This window comes from Peromyscus eremicus, chromosome 5 (assembly GCF_949786415.1).
Source record: "Peromyscus eremicus chromosome 5, PerEre_H2_v1, whole genome shotgun sequence".
NCBI lineage: Eukaryota > Metazoa > Chordata > Mammalia > Rodentia > Cricetidae > Peromyscus > Peromyscus eremicus.
This window is the reverse complement of record NC_081420.1, coordinates 97,593,266-97,612,044: the sequence shown is the minus strand read 5'-3', so window position 1 is coordinate 97,612,044 and position 18,779 is coordinate 97,593,266. Positions and strand designations below refer to the sequence as shown.

The 18,779-nt window shown below is 44.2% G+C and overlaps 1 protein-coding gene across 1 annotated transcript in view; it reads left to right on the top strand.

Annotated features, from left to right (window-relative positions):
- Hydin (HYDIN axonemal central pair apparatus protein) overlaps nt 1–18,779 on the top strand; it is a 362,311-nt gene that overhangs the window by 269,014 nt on the left and 74,518 nt on the right. Inside the window, exons 44-47 of the mRNA XM_059264008.1 lie at nt 1,289–1,430; nt 4,474–4,639; nt 9,330–9,950; nt 11,771–11,992. Coding sequence (XP_059119991.1) covers nt 1,289–1,430; nt 4,474–4,639; nt 9,330–9,950; nt 11,771–11,992 — 1,151 coding nt within the window. The remainder of the gene's footprint in view (nt 1–1,288; nt 1,431–4,473; nt 4,640–9,329; nt 9,951–11,770; nt 11,993–18,779) is intronic.

Here is an 18,779-nt window from a genome sequence, read left to right as displayed (position 1 = left end):
ACGCACGCACGCACGCACAGAGTAAATAATGTAGTTTTAAAAAGAAAAATAGATACAACAACATAAAAATAATGTTACTTGAATTAGTCTTAGTTTAGTCAGAAGCAGGTTAGCAAAGCATGGCATGTGGGTGAGGATTTGGGGACTGCTGCCAGCACTGTCCCCAGGAGGTAGAGCCCTGCCTCTGAGAATCATCAGCTCTGGATGCTCTCCTGTGCTTCACTTGGGCTCTCCTCTCAGGGAACCAGCTGCCCAGCTCAGCATTTTAAAGTAAGAGAATTTAAAGCAGACTTCATTCATGAACAGAAGTCAGTCTGCTTCCTCATATTCTCATCAGGAACCATGAGCAGGCTCCTTTGAAGTATTTCAACCTCCTGCTTCCTAGTTATCTAGAACAGTTTTCTATAATGATCAGCTTGAAAGAAATGGCTTGTTATTATTATTTATTATTATTTTCTTGATGATCTTTGGGCTGAATCCGTATCTCTGACACAGAATCAGTGTCTGGTGAGGACCAGCTTGTGTTCTGTCCCAGTGTCCTCTTGCTGAATCTTGGCCTGGTAGGAAGGGCATACTCCCTCAGGCCTTATTTGGAAGGACACTAATCCCATTCATGAGGGCCCCACCCTTATGACCTATTCATCTCCTAAGACCCCACATCTTAACAATTTCATATTGAGAGTTAGGTTTTTATCTGTGAATGTAGGGAGACACAGACATTAATACCATAGAAATTACAAGCTTGATGACGTGAAACAACATGGATTTACTATGTTACAGCTCTGGGGTCAAAGTCATAACGTAGGTATTAACAGTGCTGTGGGCCTGTAGAGGCTGCGGTGGGCAAGGGTCCTGCTCCTTGCCTTTTACAGCTTTCAGAAACCACCTTTTAGAATTCCTCGACTCACGCCCCTTCCTTGCAGCCCCCATCACAGAGCTGCTGCCTCTTCTGTCATCTCTCTGCTTCTGCTGTTCACCCTCTCCGCTCCTGCCTCCCTCCCACAAGGAATCTTTTCAGGGGACTCTGCCTAGTTCTGTCCGTGTCTGCAGAAGTCCTTCTGCCCCGGAAAGCCCCACCTTCACAAGTGTAAGGATTAAGACTTGGGCGTCTTTGGGGACCACTCCTCAGCCAACCCTAGATGGAGCCCAAACTTGGCACTGTAGAGATAAAGGAAACCCAGCAGGGACCGGGGATCCCATCTGCGCTCCTGCCCCCTCCCGCTGTCACTGTGTGGGCAAAGATGCTCAGACCCTGACCTCCCCCTCCCTCTCCCCCTTCACTCCACAGAGCGTAAACACAAGGAGGCTGCTGCGAAGGAGAAGGAGCGACTCCGAACATTAGATGAGGAAGAATACGATGCCCTAACACCGGAAGAGAAAATCATGTTTGACCGTGAGGTTCGGCAGGCACTCCGGGAGAGAAAGAAGAAGTGAGACCAGCGGCTGGCCAGAGCAATGCTGTTCCCTGGGGAGGGAGGGACTCATGGGGAGACCGGGGTTGGTAGGGTATAGGCTCTGCTCTGATTTATCTTCCAGAAAGACAGCAGCAACCACAGAAGACCTGGAGGGACACCTGTTGGGGGAGGGTGGGGAAACCCATTTGGCTACCCCAGGGCCCCAGCTGCTGCAGGCTTTTAGGGTATCTCCTGCTATCCTCTGCTCCCTCCTGCTGGGGCATTTGAGACTGGCAGGGAGGATGTCATGTCTCTGTGCTCTCCTAAGGTCCCACTGGCTGCCCTAGCAAATGAATTCTGGGTAGCACTTGTTGTCCTCTGTGACTAAGTGTCTGCAGCTGATGACCCAGGTACCACACTGTTGACATGGGTATAGTGACCTAACTGTTCTCCCACTTCTTAAGCCCACATCTGGCTGCCTCTGTATGATCCTCAGCCTGGGCAGCTCACAGTCAACAAGCACATCCACTCAATGCCCATCACTAGGGACCAAGAACTGGATCCCATACACACACACACACACACACACACACACACACACACACACACACACATACACACACACCATGTAGCACTCCAGAAAGCCGGGCCTGCAAGCTCAGGCTGTCTATCTCACAAATAGCCTTCCTATCTTCAGACATCACAGACATGGACAGTACCACTGCCCACTGTGCTCTGGGGTTTCCAACATTAGAGGACGCCGCCGAGCCGTGGTACTCAGCTGTGATACACGCCCATTTTCTCCTCTTCCTCTGCCTCTAGACGCCTCTCACTGACTCTGAAAGAGGTTGTATATCTCCTGCCTGCCCCCCACAGCATAGCCTCATCCTTCCCCCTGCATAAGAGAAATGTCTGTCCATCAAGAGGCATAGCAAGCTTAGCGTTGGCACCCTGGAGACACTCCTTTATCACCAAGGCTGCAGTACTTGCTGTCTTCAAGCATCTGCTTCATAGAGCACATTTGAGCCCCAGAGCTCATCAACAAGCTGTTTATAAATGCCCACACACACACAGAGGCACACATGCCCCCCCACACACACACACACCATGAAGGATGTAGCTATAGCCTCAGTGAACAGCAAGTCACAGCAACCAGGAGCAACTACAGATCCGTGGGGGTGAAGAGATAGGTAAATCAGGGCCTCCTAAGCTTTTGTGTGCTTGAGTCTGTCCTACCTAAGAGATGTTTACATGACCTCAGGGAATATAGGCAAATTAATATGCAACCCAAACAGTCTCTGGTATCAGAATAATTTAGAATAAATTTTATCTTAAAACAGTTCTTTGGTATACATGTAATTTTACTAATTATTAAATACAGAAGTAAATCTGCATTGTAATGAGATGTATATACTTTTTCTTTTCAGACAGGGTCTCACTATGTAGACCAGGCAGGCCTCAAACTCACAACTCACAGAAATCTTCCTGCCTATGCCTCCCAATGCTAGGATTAAAGGTGTATGCTGCCACAACCAGTTACTTGTTTTTGTTTGTTTGTTGGTTGGTTGGTTTTGGTTTTGGTTTTGGTTTTGGTTTTGGTTTTGGTTTTTCGAGACAGGGTTTCTCGTGTAGCTTTGGAGCCTGTCCTGGAACTCACTCTGTAGCCCAGGCTGGCCTTGAACTCACAGAGATCCACCTGCCTCTGCCCCCCGAGTGCTGGGATTAAAGGCATGCACCACCACCGCCCAGCTACTTGTTTATTTTTATGTAAAGAATTAAATCTTTGATACTGAAGGACAAAGAGGATCTTCAACATTTTTCAGAATTAATTAATATTTTTATTTTATAATAATAAATGTTGGGAACATTTTTCACATAAATATGTAGTAAAAAATATCAGAAGTCTATTTGTTTATCAAAATTTTCTAGAAATTCTGCCTTAGTCTCAAGCCAAAATTCATTTCAGGATTCTTTTAAACTGAAACTCAAACCAGAAACTCAAACAGCAGTTCTTAAAATCAATCTTTCTAACGTAGTGATATGCTAATTTGATACTTCCATGCTAACAAATGACTAGAAAATATTTGAAGTCTTTCTTTTCCATAATTAAGCTATTCTGTTTATACAAAAGCAGAGAACTTTGTATAATAAAATCCCTGCAATTCATATCATACAGCAGTCTCGAACCTGAGCCAAGCAGGTTCATTGGCTTTGCACGCATGGCATGATGGCATGCACAGTGCAATGGGTAGATTGTATGTTCAGAGCCAAAGCTGCGTTGAGTATGGTGGCACTCTGGAGGCTGAGGCAGGCAGATCTTACCGAGTTCCAAGCCAGCCTAGTCTACATGGTATTTTTTATTTTTAATTAATTTTTTGGCTATTGCACATCCAGAAACTTTTTACTGTTGCCAAATTTTTCACAACCACTAGATTCAGTTACACAACCCCAGCTAGTATGTGCTCCCCAGGCTGAAAAGCTGTGGGTCAGCCATTTTCAGAAGTGCCATCTCCTCGCTTCTTTGTATGTGGTACCCGCTTTAATGTCTCTGTGCTATTCGAAGTAGGGGCTGACATGGCTGAATGCACAGAACAAAGGGGGGAAAACAAGCAGGAAGGGAGGACTGGCCTTCCAGCGCCAGCACCGTTGCTCTTAGTCAGCTGTGGAGGGGACTGACAAGGAAAGCACAGCATCCCTTCCTGTCTGAACACCAGATGTGAGGACGTGGGGAGTGAGCAGCACTGCACTGGTGCCACACCCATCTTTGACCATCCTTTCTCAATGATCAGCGTATTCTCAGCCTTTGTCTTTCTCTCCCATGAAAAGAGACAGGACTAGAAATACGGAGAAGTTAAAGAATTCTAATTGCAATTAATTCATCAGAGATTTGCCGAATGACCTTTTAAAGATAGTTGTGGTCCCTTTGTTTCTTTCTTTCCTTCCTTCCTTCCTCCCTCACTCACTCACTCTTTTCCTTCCTTCCAAGAAAGCTCTGCCCAGGGTCCCTCCTCCGGGCGGTCCTGGCTGGGCAGGTGAAATAGGAGGCGCTGAACTCTCTTCTGTTTGTGGCTTGATGCAGGGAGCGGGAAAGGCTGGCCAAGGAGATGCACGAGAAGAAGCTGCAGCAGGAGCTGGAGCGGCAGAAGGAAGAGGATGAGCTGAAACGAAGGATCAAAAAGCCTAAACAGGGCCCCGTGAAGGAGGAGCCACCCCTAAAGAAGTCACAAGCAGTCACAAACAAGCCGGTAGCAGCCCTCACTTGCTCCACCACTGCAACCTGCAAACCAGCCCAGTGTCGCTAGAACCCCGACTAACCATGTTATGGTTACATGGATACTATGGTAGGGCAGGAGGTAGAAGGACCAAGCCCGGTGCTATAAGCGCTGACTCTGTGTAGGTGCTGAGTTTGTGTTTTACCTGGTCATGCATTTTAACATCCCGCGCATTCTGAAGGACAGTGGTCCCCACCTGCAGTTCACAGATGAAGCCAGAGTCCCAGAACCCCGTCCAGTAATGTATTATCATATTCTTTGCTCTTCCCTTTGCCAGCCTATACCAGGTATGAATTCCTTCCTGTGGAGCAGGCCTCAAATCCAGTCAAGAGAACGTTTGCTTACTCCCATAAACAGTCTTGCCACTATTTTACCAGTGGGTACATCTTGCCTAGCAGGTCATTTGTAGCATGCAGTCCAATGCTGGGTAAGATCATTGGTGTCTTTTCTACCCCAGCAGCACCGTAGGACACATTAAAAGACAGCCAGTGAGGAGATAATTATTCCCTGATCAATTTGGGTTTGGTTTCTCTATGTCTTCAACTAAAGTATGTGACATCTTAGCCATAGCATCTTCATATCTATTTATGATAGGCAACCAAGAGCAATGGCAATAGCCTTCTTTATTTTGGGTGCCTCTAGTTCCTCCGTATGTTATTGGGGAAAAAATCAAATTAACCTATGCCAATTTATCATCCCAATTTTTTATTTTTAATTACACTTATATTTATTTGTGTGTGCATGTGTGTGTGTGCCATAGCACACAAATGGAAGTCAGAGGACACTATTCAGGAATCGGTTCTCTTCTTCCATTGCATGCGTCATAGAGATCAAACTCAGGTCATCAGGTGGTCAGCAGGTGTCTTAGCACACTGAGCCATCTCACCATCCCCCAAACTTACTTTTTAAAGATAACATTACACACATCATAAAAAGAGAGAGAGAGAGAGACTGTTGAGAGCACAGTTAGCCTAGAAGTCTGTCCATTGACTGCATCATAGTCTCCAGCTAGAATCTGCTGGGGCTTTTAAGTGAAAGTATGTAGATTTCCTTCTTAACTCAAGTGGCTGTGACTTGAAGTAGCTGTGACTTGAGCCCTGCCCCTCCGATGTCCCTACTACAGGATAGAGGGCAAGTATCTTCAAGGGTGATTTGATGACTTCAGACTGAGTGGGAAGGACCATAACACAGCCATCTATTTAGGAACACGCTGTGTGTGTGTCACCTGAGCTTAGCACAAAAACACATTTGACCATATTCCTTGGGAAGACTTCTTGAGACCCTTCTTGGTCTAATGTAGTCATCTGGTCTGAAAATGCTCTCTTAAGGAAAGCCAGATGAGACCAGATACATCCTCTGGAAGTGAAAGGAAGTATCAGGGGGTGCCAGGGGGAAGGACTGGCGTGCTTGAGAACAACCCAGTTTAAAAACACAAAGTATCCTTCCCCGCAGTTTTAAAACACAAAGTATCCTTCCCCCCTGTGCTTCCCATACTAGCACTGTGTTTCTCTTGTTCTTTCATAATTAAAGTTTCCAAAATGTTTCTCTATCTGGCTCTACTTGCTCAATTCCCAATGCTTCAGTGGGAATTTTTTTACCCCAGCTTCAGTCTCAGTCGGTCATACCCATTGATCATAATCCCCAGCAGCCTCTTCATGTCCACATCAGACATCCACATGTCAATGTCTGACTCCATTGGTATCGTGTTGGGGTTTCTATAAATGGTACCAACCTTTGAACTATTCTCTTAATGTCCTAGCCTACTTCTCCTGGCACACTTCTCTCCTTCTCCCTCTTCCTCCTCCCACCTCTGTCTTTCCTTTCTGGCCCTAATTCCATCCATCCCAAATCATTAATCCTAATTCCATTCATTGTCCGTTTTCAGTCTCAGCCTCTTCTCTTCCCACTTGGTCATTTTATCCTGTTATGGTTTGAATCTTAAAGAAAAAAAAAAGAAGAGGAGGAGGAGGAGAAAGAGGAGGAGGAGGAGGGGGAGAAGGAGGAGGAGGAGGAGGAGGAGGAGAAGGAGAAGGAGAAGAAGAAGAAGAAGAAGAAGAAGAAGAAGAAGAAGAAGAAGAAAAAGAAGACAATGACAAAAGAGAAGAAAAATGTTCCCCAAAGCTTCACATGTGAAAGTGTTGTTGCCATTGATGGACTCCTGTGAAATAACAAATCACGAAGACACTTGCTTCATCAATGAATTAATCCATTGAAACTCAATTGACTTTTAGGAAGTACATCATTGAGGAAGTGCTTTTGAAGGATATAGCTCCTTCCTGGACCTTTCCACTGCTGCTTTCTCTCTGCCTCCTGGATATCATAAGAGATATCATAGTTTTCTTTAAAAGTAGTCATCTTATCACTTTTTAATTATTAGCATAAAGTAATCCATGATGTTATCCTCCTTATGATCTCTTTAAATAGCTTCTAACTCTATAGTCATGTCCTTACTGCCATCCTACATGTTATTTATTATTCATTCATAACCTTCTCCATTATTTTTCAATTTTTTTAGAATTTTTTATCTTAAGGATGTAGCTACAGCTCTGTTTATAGAATGCTTGCCTGGCATGCATGGAGTCCTAGGTTCAATTTCGAGCACCTCATATTAAAAACAAAAAACAAAAACAGACATGGTAGCACACATTTGTAATCCCAGCACTCAGGAGCTGGAGGCAGGAGGATCAGCAGCTCAAGTTCATCCTTTACTACATTGCAAGTTCAAGGCCAGCCTGCTTACTTTAGATTCTGTCTCCAAAAATGTTTATTTCCATCTCTTTTCCAAAGAAACAACTGTTGTCTTTGTAACAGGTTTGCTTTCGGATTAGTTTCTTTGTACCTTTTCACAATTTCTTTCTTTTTCTGGTTTTCTTCAGTTCTCTAGCTTCTTATGGTAGATATTAATGTTATTCACTTTTATTTTCTGATTTATGAAAGTTATGAGCACGTTTTCAGATGCATTGTTTTAGACCTACCCTTGTGTTGTTGATATACAGTGCCCGCATCACTGTTTCCTTCCAAAACTTTCTGACTATTCTTTATAGTTTTTAACTCAGAGATTGTTCAGAGTATATTACCCAATTTCAAAATAAATGGCTTCATTTGTGGCATCTTTTTTCAAATTTCTGGCTACAGAGAACATGTCCCATGGTGTATTGGTCCTTTGTATTTGCTGGGCTTTGCCATGTAACCCCCTACATGACTGATTTTTATAAATACCCCACATGTATAGAATAATATATGTATTTTCTTTCTGTGCCCATTGCTTCAAGCTCATTACCCATGTTCTCAAATCTCCCCATATTCTTTGCCATCTTTTGTCAGCCTCCAATTACTCTATGCTGAGTTTCTATGATCTCCACCTGAAAGTCCCCCCTCCCAACCTGGTACCCCATTCCATATCATCCCTCATGTCCTCACAGTGGCTCTGCAGACTGAGGCCTCTTAACATGAGCTGAAGTAGGGTGCTGAAATTCTTATTCATAGCTCTGACAAGTGCTTTCATGTGGCCAGCTTGCTGGGCCGTGTTCAACATGAATGAGTAGAAAAGGCACAGTGAGATGAGAGGGGAAAGCCAGCCCTTGGTCACTCAAGACTCCGTACCTGGAACAGCCCTCAATTTAGCTGGGAAGGGGGACACTGGGCTATACTGAACAAAGTGGCCATGAGATTGGACTGGATTTGCTGTTGCCTAAGAATGCTCCCCTAAAGTGATGGAACCACCTAAGGATTTCATCCAAGCAAAGAGAAAAAAATCAGAGCCCACAAAATATATTTGAAAGCACAGTAAGAAAAGGGGGTGAGCGTTGGTTTCTCTATATATACCAAGTTTGTTGAATAAATAATTTTTTGTTGTTTTTGAAACAGAGTTTCTCTGTATAGCCCTGGCTATCCTGGAACTCACTTTATAGACCAGGCTGACCTTGAACTCACAGAGATCTGTCTGCCTCTGCCTACCGAGTGCTGGGATTGAAGGCACATACTACCATGCCCAGCTCAAGACAACTTTTAATAACTTTAATAACTTTTAATAAATAAACATTTTCAAAGCCTAAGTGTGACCAGATTCTAAACTCCCATTTGTCCCCAGAAATACAATACAAAGCTGTGTAGTTTTAATAACTTCACGCTAAAAGAACCCTTGCTCTGTGAGAGGCACTGTTGTAAATTACTCATATGAATCTGCACACTCGGTCATTAACAGTCCTTTGACATACTTGTTACTATCCCCATTATACAGAGAGGACTAGGTTGTTGGCAGGGTCACAAAGCTGTAACATTGCCGGACTCGAACCATCACCCTCTCTGATCACTCCCAGGGCATCTGAAAGCATATACAGAAACCGCGCTTTGCTGGCCTTTTCCTATTGGTCCTTCAGATCAGCAGCTCTGTAGCAGGAATGTGTGCTAAAAGTGCCTGGGTACCTATCTCAAAATTCACGAGGCAGAACCCACATCAGCAATGTAAAACCATGAGGCAGAAGTTCCGATGAAGCTCCCCACCATACATACACACAAAGTGATTCCCAAACTTACTGTACCTAGGGAGGTACCTGAATCGTAGGCCGCTTGGTGAAACAAGATGTCCCATGCTGTCCGGCATGCAGTTTTGCTTGTCTTTGAAAAGCTGTTTGGTGCATCATTCACATGTTTTGTCTTCTAGGTTCTCACTGCTGCCAAGTTTGAAATGAAGATGGAATCGATAGAAAGGAAAATTTCTGTCAGAGAGCAGCCAGCAATTGAAGAGTCCTCCAGGAGAAAGAAACACACGACTGACTATGCATTTGGATTTCCTATTACCCAGGAACAAGAGGACAGTGAAAAAGACTTCCTGAAGGATACTGACAAGACACTGGCACAAAGGTTTAAAGTCTACGACCTGTGTCTGAAGGATATCCAAAACATCCTCACGTACTGGGACCGCAAGCAAGGGCTCCAGATGCCTCACGCAGGCATGGAAGAGGTGCCCCATGAGCCTGATGACCAGCGCCAGGCTCCATCAGGTGGTGGTGGGCGCCGGGGCCGCAAGGACCGGGAAAGGGAGCGCTTGGAAAAGGAAAGGGCGGAGAAGGAGCGCCTGGAGAGGGAGAAGGCAGAGAGGGAGCGTCTGGAGAAGCTGCGGGCGTTGGAGGAACGAAGTGACGAAGTGGAAGGGGAAGTGGAAGAGGAACATGAGGGGAAGAAGGACCTGGGGGTGCCCTTTATCAGCATCCACACTCCTGACTTCGAAGGCATAAGCTGGAAGCAAGCCCTGGAGAGCGACAAGCTTCCCAAAGGAGATCAGGTACAAAGGCTTCTGTGGGGTAAAACAAAATGAGGCTTGGAGGCTGGGCTAACTAACATAAACATGTTTCTTTGTATTGAAAGTTCATATTCCCTTCAATGGATCTCTGGTGCCTCCTTACATATGCAACAATGATGCCTAAAGGGACCTTTTTTAATCCATAGATAGTCCTGCCAGTCTATTCCTACTATCTGGCCTCATTAAAAGGCATCTGTACAGCTGATCATTAATATTGACAACACTAGCACCCAGGGGAATAAGAGATATGTTTTGGAGTCAATCAAGAGACTTGTCCATTCCAAAATTTCTTTCCCACATGCTTCCCACTGGGATGAGAAGTAATCTATTAGGTAGCCTTTCACTACTACCAACAAAAGTATTGTGCCTTCCAAACTAACCTCAACTGGTGGTTTAGGAGGAGGATATATATATATATATGCCTGGGAACTAACTTTTTCTGTAAAAGATTAGAAAGTAAAATTCTAGGCTAAAGGTCATACATTCTTCCAACAACCACTCAATTCAGCCTTTGGAAGGTGAAGGCAACCAACAAGATACAATGGACATGGCCATGTTCCAATCTTTTATTTACAAAAGCAAACAGCAGGCCAGATTTGTCAGAGAGTGAGCAGAGCCACAGTTTGCTGACCTCTGGTTTGTCAGAAACTAGGTAGACTCTTCAGAAGAACAGAGATATCCCTAGAGGGATGAATGGCAGGGAAGAGTTGCAGGAGGAGAAAGCAGTTCTTCACAAAGACAAATTTATGTGAGTGTCCTTACTGTTATTCTTGCCATAGTGGGTCCAGGGCAGGCTGAAGAGCACACAACACTCCCTCTACTCAACGCACAGTTCTGTTTCAGGCCAAGCTTAGGTGAAGAACTGGGGCAGTGGTGACTTGGGAAACTCTTTCCTTTTTGCCAAGAACATCTTCTTATATAGTTTTGTACCTCGACATTTGGACCCATAGGTTGGTTAGACTGTTAATTTAATAACTGGTATCTGACTTAAGGCTTTCTTTGTGGACACTGTAAATCCTAGGAAGCAACTCCAAATTCTGTGTCAGGATGCTCTGTGGTCCATGGGATGGGATGCAAATTACATGGAGGTCTTGACTTGGTAGGCCTACGCGGCCGCTTGCTAAGTCCACAGAACAGGCTATAGCCTTTACTATTGCAATGATAATCTCGACGCTGAGTACTTATTCTAAGGACTCCTGCAAACTGGGAGGGAACTTGCTGCCCTCTTTCCAGCCCTTGCTTTGGAGGGGACCCGTGTATTACAGATGAGAGCCTAGAGAGGGAAAATCCAGAACCTTTGCTTTGTTTGATAGGTTTTTCTCTTTGCTGTATATAACCTGCCCCAACCCGACATTTGTTTGTCTTTGGAAAGAAGAACATCTAAAGAAAAGTGAACATGCAATATGAGAATTAATGAACCATATCTATGCTACAGACGTCTGAACCTTAAAAACTGGTCTGTTTAAATTAAACAGCCCTGTGGAGCATTAGGCCATCTGCTGTATCAACCTAGTTCCTGCCCTAATGGGGTTTATAGTCTTATTTGCAAAGACAGACAGATTGTCACAATAAAGTGTGACAAAGGCTATGAGAAATGCAGCGCATAAACAGCCCACAGCAAGAGCCTCCAGGATGGTCTGGAAAGCCCGGCCGAGCCAATTCGGAGGCCCATCCTTCCCTTAGAGTCTCCCGTGAACACAGACAGCAGAGAAGGTTGCATGGGCCACCCTTGTTCCTTCTGACAGGGACGTAGCGTTGGCACACAGTCGGCACAGGAAATTAATGCAAAGCTTTTCATTTAGATCCTGGACATCCTAGGCCTGGGATCCTCTGGACCACCCATTCCAGCTCCTGCCTTGTTCTCCATCCTCTCTTACCCAGCGAAGAGGCAGTCTTTGGTGGCCACTGACGTCCTGAAGCACTTTGTGTTTGTGATCCCGCCAAATGATGACCTCACCCTGCTGGACGAGAAAAAAGAATTGGAAGGGGACTCTGACCTCTTCCTCAACGCCATGGTAGCCAAGGTAAGGAATCCTCGGCTGGTCTTGAACTTGGCAGGGTTCATAGAACAAGGGAGGAAGGCCACCCCCACAAGACAGCAATCTGGGTCTGATATGAGGCTTGTTTCTCTGGCCCTCCTGCCTGAGGAGCCTCTATGAGCTTCCATCACTGAGTCTTCCCCTCTGCCTGAGAGGGACTGCAAATGACTGCTGCTCCTCTTTTCCAACGCCCAGGGGACAAGTTATGAAATAGATCACATTACTCTGAAGCTCATATGCAAGAAAATGGGCAAAATTAGTTGTTTAGTTGTTAATGTATGTGTTTTCATTACAAGTGATGGGGCCTGTCATGAGCTTCTGTGTGGTTGAATCATGTGCGCTGACCACACTCCCCATGACCCTCCTGCCCTCTTCCATCAATCCCCTTCCTCTTCCCAAATGGCGCCCCTTCTATTTTCATGCCATATATGTGCGCGTGCGTATGTGCGTGTGTGTGTGTGTGTGTGTGTGTGTGTGTGTGTGTGTGTGTGTGTAAAATCTAGGTTCTACATATGAGAGAAAACATGAGGTATTTGTTCTTCTGGTTCTGGCTTTTTTCACGTAATAATCTCATAATAATCTCCAATTCCATTCATTTTCCTGCAAATGATGTAATTTTACTCTTTTTTATAGCTGAATAAAACTCCATTTGTGTGTGTGTGTGTGTGTGTGTGTGTGTGTGTGTCTGTTATTTTCTTTTCCCATTCGTCTGTTGCTGAACACCTAGGCTGACCACATAACTTGGCTATTATTAATAGTGCCACAAGAAACACGGATGAGCAAGTGTATCTATACTATGTTGACTAGGTTCCTTTGAGTATATTCCAGGATGGATATACAGTTGGATCATAGGTTTTTTTAGATTTTTTGTTTGTTTATTCGTTTGTTGAGGACTGTTCATACTGATTTCCATAGAGGCTACAGTAGTTCACATTTCTTTTTTTTTTTTTTTTTGAGTAGCTTATTTATTTTTTTTTTTAATTTTTATTTTGCAATACAATTCAGTTCTACATATCAGCCACAGATTCCCTTGTTCTCCCCCCTCCCGCCCCCCTCACCTTCCCCCCAGCGCGCCCCCCATTCCAATCTCCTCCAGGGCAAAGCCTTCCCCACAGACTGAGATCAACCTGGTGGACTCAGTCCAGGTAGGTCCAGTCCCCTCCTCCCATGCTGAGCCAAGGGACCCTGCATAGGCCCCAGGTTTCAAACAGCCAACTCATGCAATGAGCACAGGACCCGGTCCCACTGCCTGGATGCCTCCCAAACAGATCAGGCCAATCAACTGTCTCACCCACTCAGAGGGCCTGATCCAGTTGGTGACCCCTCAGCCATTGGTTCATATTTCATGTGTTTCCGTTTGTTTGGCTATTTGTCTCTGTGCTTTATCCGACCTTGGTCTCAACAATTCTCTCTCATATAAACCCTCCTCATTCTCGCTAATTGGACTCCCAGAGATCCACCTGGGGCCTAGTCATGGATCTCTGCCTCCAGATCCATCAGTAGTTGGATGAGGTTTCTAGCACGACAATTAGGGTGTTTGGCCATCCCATCACCAGAGTAGGTCAGTTCGGATTGTCTCTCGACCATTGCCAGCAGTCTGTTGTGGGGGTATCTTTGTGGATTTCTGTGGGCCTCTCTAGCACTTTGTTTCTTCCTATTCTCATGTGGTCTTCATTTACCATGGTCTCCTATTCCTTGTTCTCCCTCTCTGTTTTTGATCCAGCTGGGATCTCCCACTCACCCAAGCTCTCTTTCCCTCGACCCTCGCCCTTCACTACCCCCACTCCTGTCCAGGCTGTTCATGTAGATCTCATTCCATTTCTCTGTCGTTGGGCGATCCCTGTGTCTTTCTTGGGGTCCTGTTTTCCAGGTAGCCTGCCTGGTGATGTGAGTAGCAGTCCAGTCATCCTTGTTCCACATCTAGTATCCTGTTATGAGTGAGTACATACCATGTTTGTCTTTCTGAGTCTGGGATACCTCACTCAGGATGATTTTTTCTAGATCCATCCATTTGTCTGCAAACCTCATGATGTCATTGTTTTTCTCTGCTGAGTAGTATTCCATTGTGTATATGTACCACATTTTGTTTATCCATTCTTCAGTTGAAGGGCATCTAGGTTGTTTCCATGTTCTGGCTATTACAAACAACGCTGATATGAACATAGCTGAACAAGTGCTCTTGTGGTGTGGTTGAGCATTCCTTGGGTATATGCCCAAGAGTGGTATAGCTGGATCTTGGGGGAGATGGATTCCCAATTTTCTAAGACCTGGAAAGAATAATACTCAACTTCATATGGAAAAACAAAAAACCCAGGATAGCCAAAAGAATCCTGTACAATAAAACAACCTCTGGAGGCATCACGATCCCTGACTTCAAGCTGTACTATAGAGCTACAGTAATAAAAACAGCTTGGTACTGGCATAAAAACCGACATGTGGACCAATGGAATCGAATTGAAGACCCTGATATTAATCCGCACACCTATGAACAAATAATTTTTGACAAAGAAGCCAAAAGTGCACAATGGAAAAAAGAAAGCATCTTCAACAAATGGTGCTGGCAAAACTGGATATCAACATGTAGAAGGCTGCAAATAGATCCATATCTATCACCGTGCACAAAACTTAAGTCCAAGTGGATCAAGGACCTCAACATAAATCCAGCTACTCTGAACCTGCTAGAAGAGAAAGTAGGAAGTAGTCTTGAACACATTGGCATAGGAGACCACTTTCTAAATAGAACACCAGTAGCACAGACACTGAGAGAAACAATCAATCAATGGGACCTCTTGAAACTGAGAAGCTTTTGTAGGGCAAAGGATACGGTCAACAAAGCAAAGCGACAGCCTACAGAATGGGAAAAGATCTTCACCAATCCCACATCTGACAGAGGACTGATATCCAGAATATATAAGGAACTCAAGAAATTAGACATCAAAATGCCCAACAGTCCAATTAAGAAATGGGCTATAGAACTAAACAGAGAATTCTCAACAGAGGAAACTCAAATGGCTGAAAGACATTTAAGGAATTGCTCAACATCCCTAATCATCAGGGAAATGCAAATCAAAACAACTCTGAGATACCACCTTACGCCTGTCAGAATGGCTAAGATCAAAAACACTGAAGACACCTTATGCTGGAGAGGATGTAGTTCACATTTCTGACAGCAGTATGGAAGGAATCTCAGTGTAGTTTTGATTTGCATTTCCCTGATGTTGAGAGTTTGGGGTTTTTTTGTTTGTTTTTTATGTTGTGTTTTAAAAATGGAGAGCGGTGGTCTTAGCGGGTGGGAGCCTAGGGACATGGTGGAAAGTCACTCACACCACGCAGACGGCGCTCACGTAGAGGATTTTATTAAGGGAAGGGAAGAAGGAACGCAGAGTGCGCCTCTAGAGATAAGAGAAGAAGAGATGGGCAAGAGTAAGAGAGGAGGCGCAGACACAGCCCCGGGGGAAGAGCAAAGGGGGGTGGTGGTAAGGGGCTTTGGCGCATGCATAAATGGGCTGCAAACGGGGTTACGGGGTTAAGTAGGATGGCGTTGTCAGGACCCTGAGCAGGCCAAGGTACTGCCTGCTTGCTGGCAAGGTTTCCAAGGAGCCTGGCCAGATAATGTCTAAATGCTAACATTTTGTTCTTGTTTTTTCATCGACCATTTATTTGTACTTCATCTTTTGAGAAGTAACTTCCCTTTCATTTGCCTGTTTATTGATTGACATTTGGGGGAGGTATTTAATTTCTGAGTTTTTCATATTCTAGATTTTAATCCACTGTCAGATACGTAGCTGGCAGAGATTTTCTCTTGTTCACTCTGCCGATGGCTTCCTGCGCTGTACAGAAGCTTCTGGTTTCAGGTGGTCCCATATGTTAATTCTTGAAATGATTTCCCGAGCTGTTGGAGTCCTTCTCAGCCCCTGCCTATGCCTGTGTCTTAAAGTGTTCCACCTAACTTTTCCTCTCTTGTCTTTCAAAGTTTCAGATCTTACGTTAAAGTTTTTGATCCATTTTGATTTTTTTTTTTTTTTTTTTTTGGTGAAAAGATAGATGGAGTGTCATCCCTTTACACGTGGGTACCCGGCTCTTCTAGCACTGCCCAGTGAAGACGCTGCCTCTTCTCAATAGATGTTTTAACATGCATTATATATTTAACAAAAGTAGAAGACTTATTTCTTGGTCCTCTATTCCATTCTACCAGTCTGTGTGCCTGTGGCCAGCTCTGTAGTATAACGTGAACTCAGGGGTGGTGATACCACAGCATTGCTCTTTTTCCTCGGCATTGCTTTGGAAATCCAGGACCTTTGTGCTTCCATATGAAACTTAGGATTATTTTCCTGTCATGTGACTGTTGTCATCGGAATTTTGAGAAGGACTGCATTAAATCTGTAGATGCCTCTTGGTAGTGTGTCCATTTTTACAATATTAATTCTGCCAGTCTATGAGCATGAGAAGTCTTCTTGTATTCTAGTCTCTTCTTCAGTTTCTTTCTTCAACTGGAACTAGCTTATGATGTTGATGTGTTTATGTATCAGTGAGTGTGAATGTGGATATAATTGTATGTGTGTCAGTGGGTGTGAGTGTGAGTGTGGGTATAATGTGTATGTATCAGTGGATGTGAATGTGGATATAATGTGTATGTGTCAGTGGGTGAGAATGTGGGTATAATATGTATCAGTAGGTGTGAATATGGATATAATGTGTGTGTATCAGTGGGTAAGAGTATGGATATAATGTGTATGTGTCAGTGGGTGAGAATGTGGGTATAATATGTATCAGTGGATGTGAATATGGATATAATGTGTGTGTATCGGTGGGTGTGAATGTGGATATAATGTGTGTGTCAGTTTGTGTAAGTATGGATATAGGCTAGGAAATCAGAAAGAAGACCACTAGAGGGAAAAAAGGTATCGAGGAAGAGCAACATGACATATGAACGTGAAGCAGAAAAGGAGGTTATGAGGAGGGGATCTAAGTGTACTGGGGTGGTCAGGGGTATGAGAAAGAGGAAGAGGAAGGAGAATCAGCAAAAACAGATTTTGTTTGAAAATGCCGTAATGAAACACAATAGCGTGTATGCTAGTTTTGGAAAACTGGCTCTTTTCTAAAGGTACAGAGATTTGTTCTAAAACTGATGTAAATCACAGTATAAGAACACAAAGATCATGGGTTAAGGGAACACATGCCACCAGGGAATAGTTAGATTATTAAAGAAATCACGATGGATATTATGTATGAATTCACTTTTTAATCCCCTTGCCTAACAATACATGAAAATAAATTTAAGTTGAACTAACTTTTTTAAATTAACAAAATGAAATCATGTAAAAATAAAAGAAATTATACATATAATTCACAGGTGAAATCTCAGAAAGAAATAGATTTGAGCAATAATATGTCGATTATATACATATTAAAATTATATTCATGGCCTTTTATCCCAAGGGAAGAATGGTGACCCAGCATTTTAATCCCTTTGTATATGCTTGCTCCAGGAGCCATCCACTGCCCAGCAGGAATGAAACCATCTGAAGGCCCTGTCTGCCTCACAGTGAGGCTCTATCCCATGCCCAGTACCAGGGAGGAAATCAGTATGTGGAGTGAGCAGCCTTTGGGTGTGCCTCACCAGAGCTAGGAAAGTTGGCCCCATTGTCAGAAGTGACTACTGCACCAACCCTCTTCTTCAGAAACAATTAAGCAATCTTTAACCTGTCATTTTAGGAGGAACTCTAGCTCTCTTACTATTGACAACGAAAACTTTATTATTAGGCTAGAAGAATAATAGCTGAAAATATAAAAATGGTGGTAGAATTAGAGCATCATGTTTGGACATACATGAGAGGAACTCGGTTAAAATTTACTATAGAAATGTCGTAACAAACGCAATATGATAATCTATAATAATATATAACCACTTGGGAACTGTCTTAGTTACTTTTCTATTCCTGTGAAGAGACACCATGACCACGGCAACTTATAAAAGGAAGCATTTAATGGGGGGCTTGCTTGCACTTTCAGAAGGTGAGTCCATGACCATCATGGCTGGGTGCATGGCAGCAGACAGGCAGGCATGGCTCTGGAGCAGTAGCTGAAAGCTTATATCTTATCTGCAAGTTAGAGACAAGGAGAGAAAAATTGGACTCCACATGGGCTTTTGAACCTCAAACCCTAACCCCAGAGACACACCTCCTCCAACAAGGCAACACCTCCTAATCTTTGCCAAAACAGTTCCACCAACTGGGGACCAAACACTCAAATATATGAGGCTATGGGGCCATTCTCATCCAGACCACCACAGGAACATTTAACTATAAAAATGCATGTCTAAGACACACAGGGAAGTATTATGTGCACTGTGTGCATTACAGGAGAATTGCTCACATCCTTAGCTCTGAGTGGCTCCATTGTGTGGTGCAGGAGACAGTCCTTGTTCTGAGGAGACATGAGCTGAGCTACTTAGGAGCAGAGTGTCAGGTTGGTGGGATCTGGAGTCATTGGTGAGACAAGCCTCTGGGCATGTGAGGAACTTTCTAGATTAGGTTAGTTGGGATGGAAAGACCCACCCCAAATGTGGGTAGCACCATTCTATTGTAGATCCTGGACTTAATGAAAAGGAGAAAGCCAGCTGGACCTGGGCATTCATCTCCCTGCTTCCTGGCCGTGAGTGCAGCCTGGCCAGCTCCCTAACACTCCTGCCACCGGGACATCCCCACCTTGAGAAACCCAAAGTGGGAGCCAAAGTGCCCCTTCCTTAAATGGCTTTTGTCGGGCATTTCAT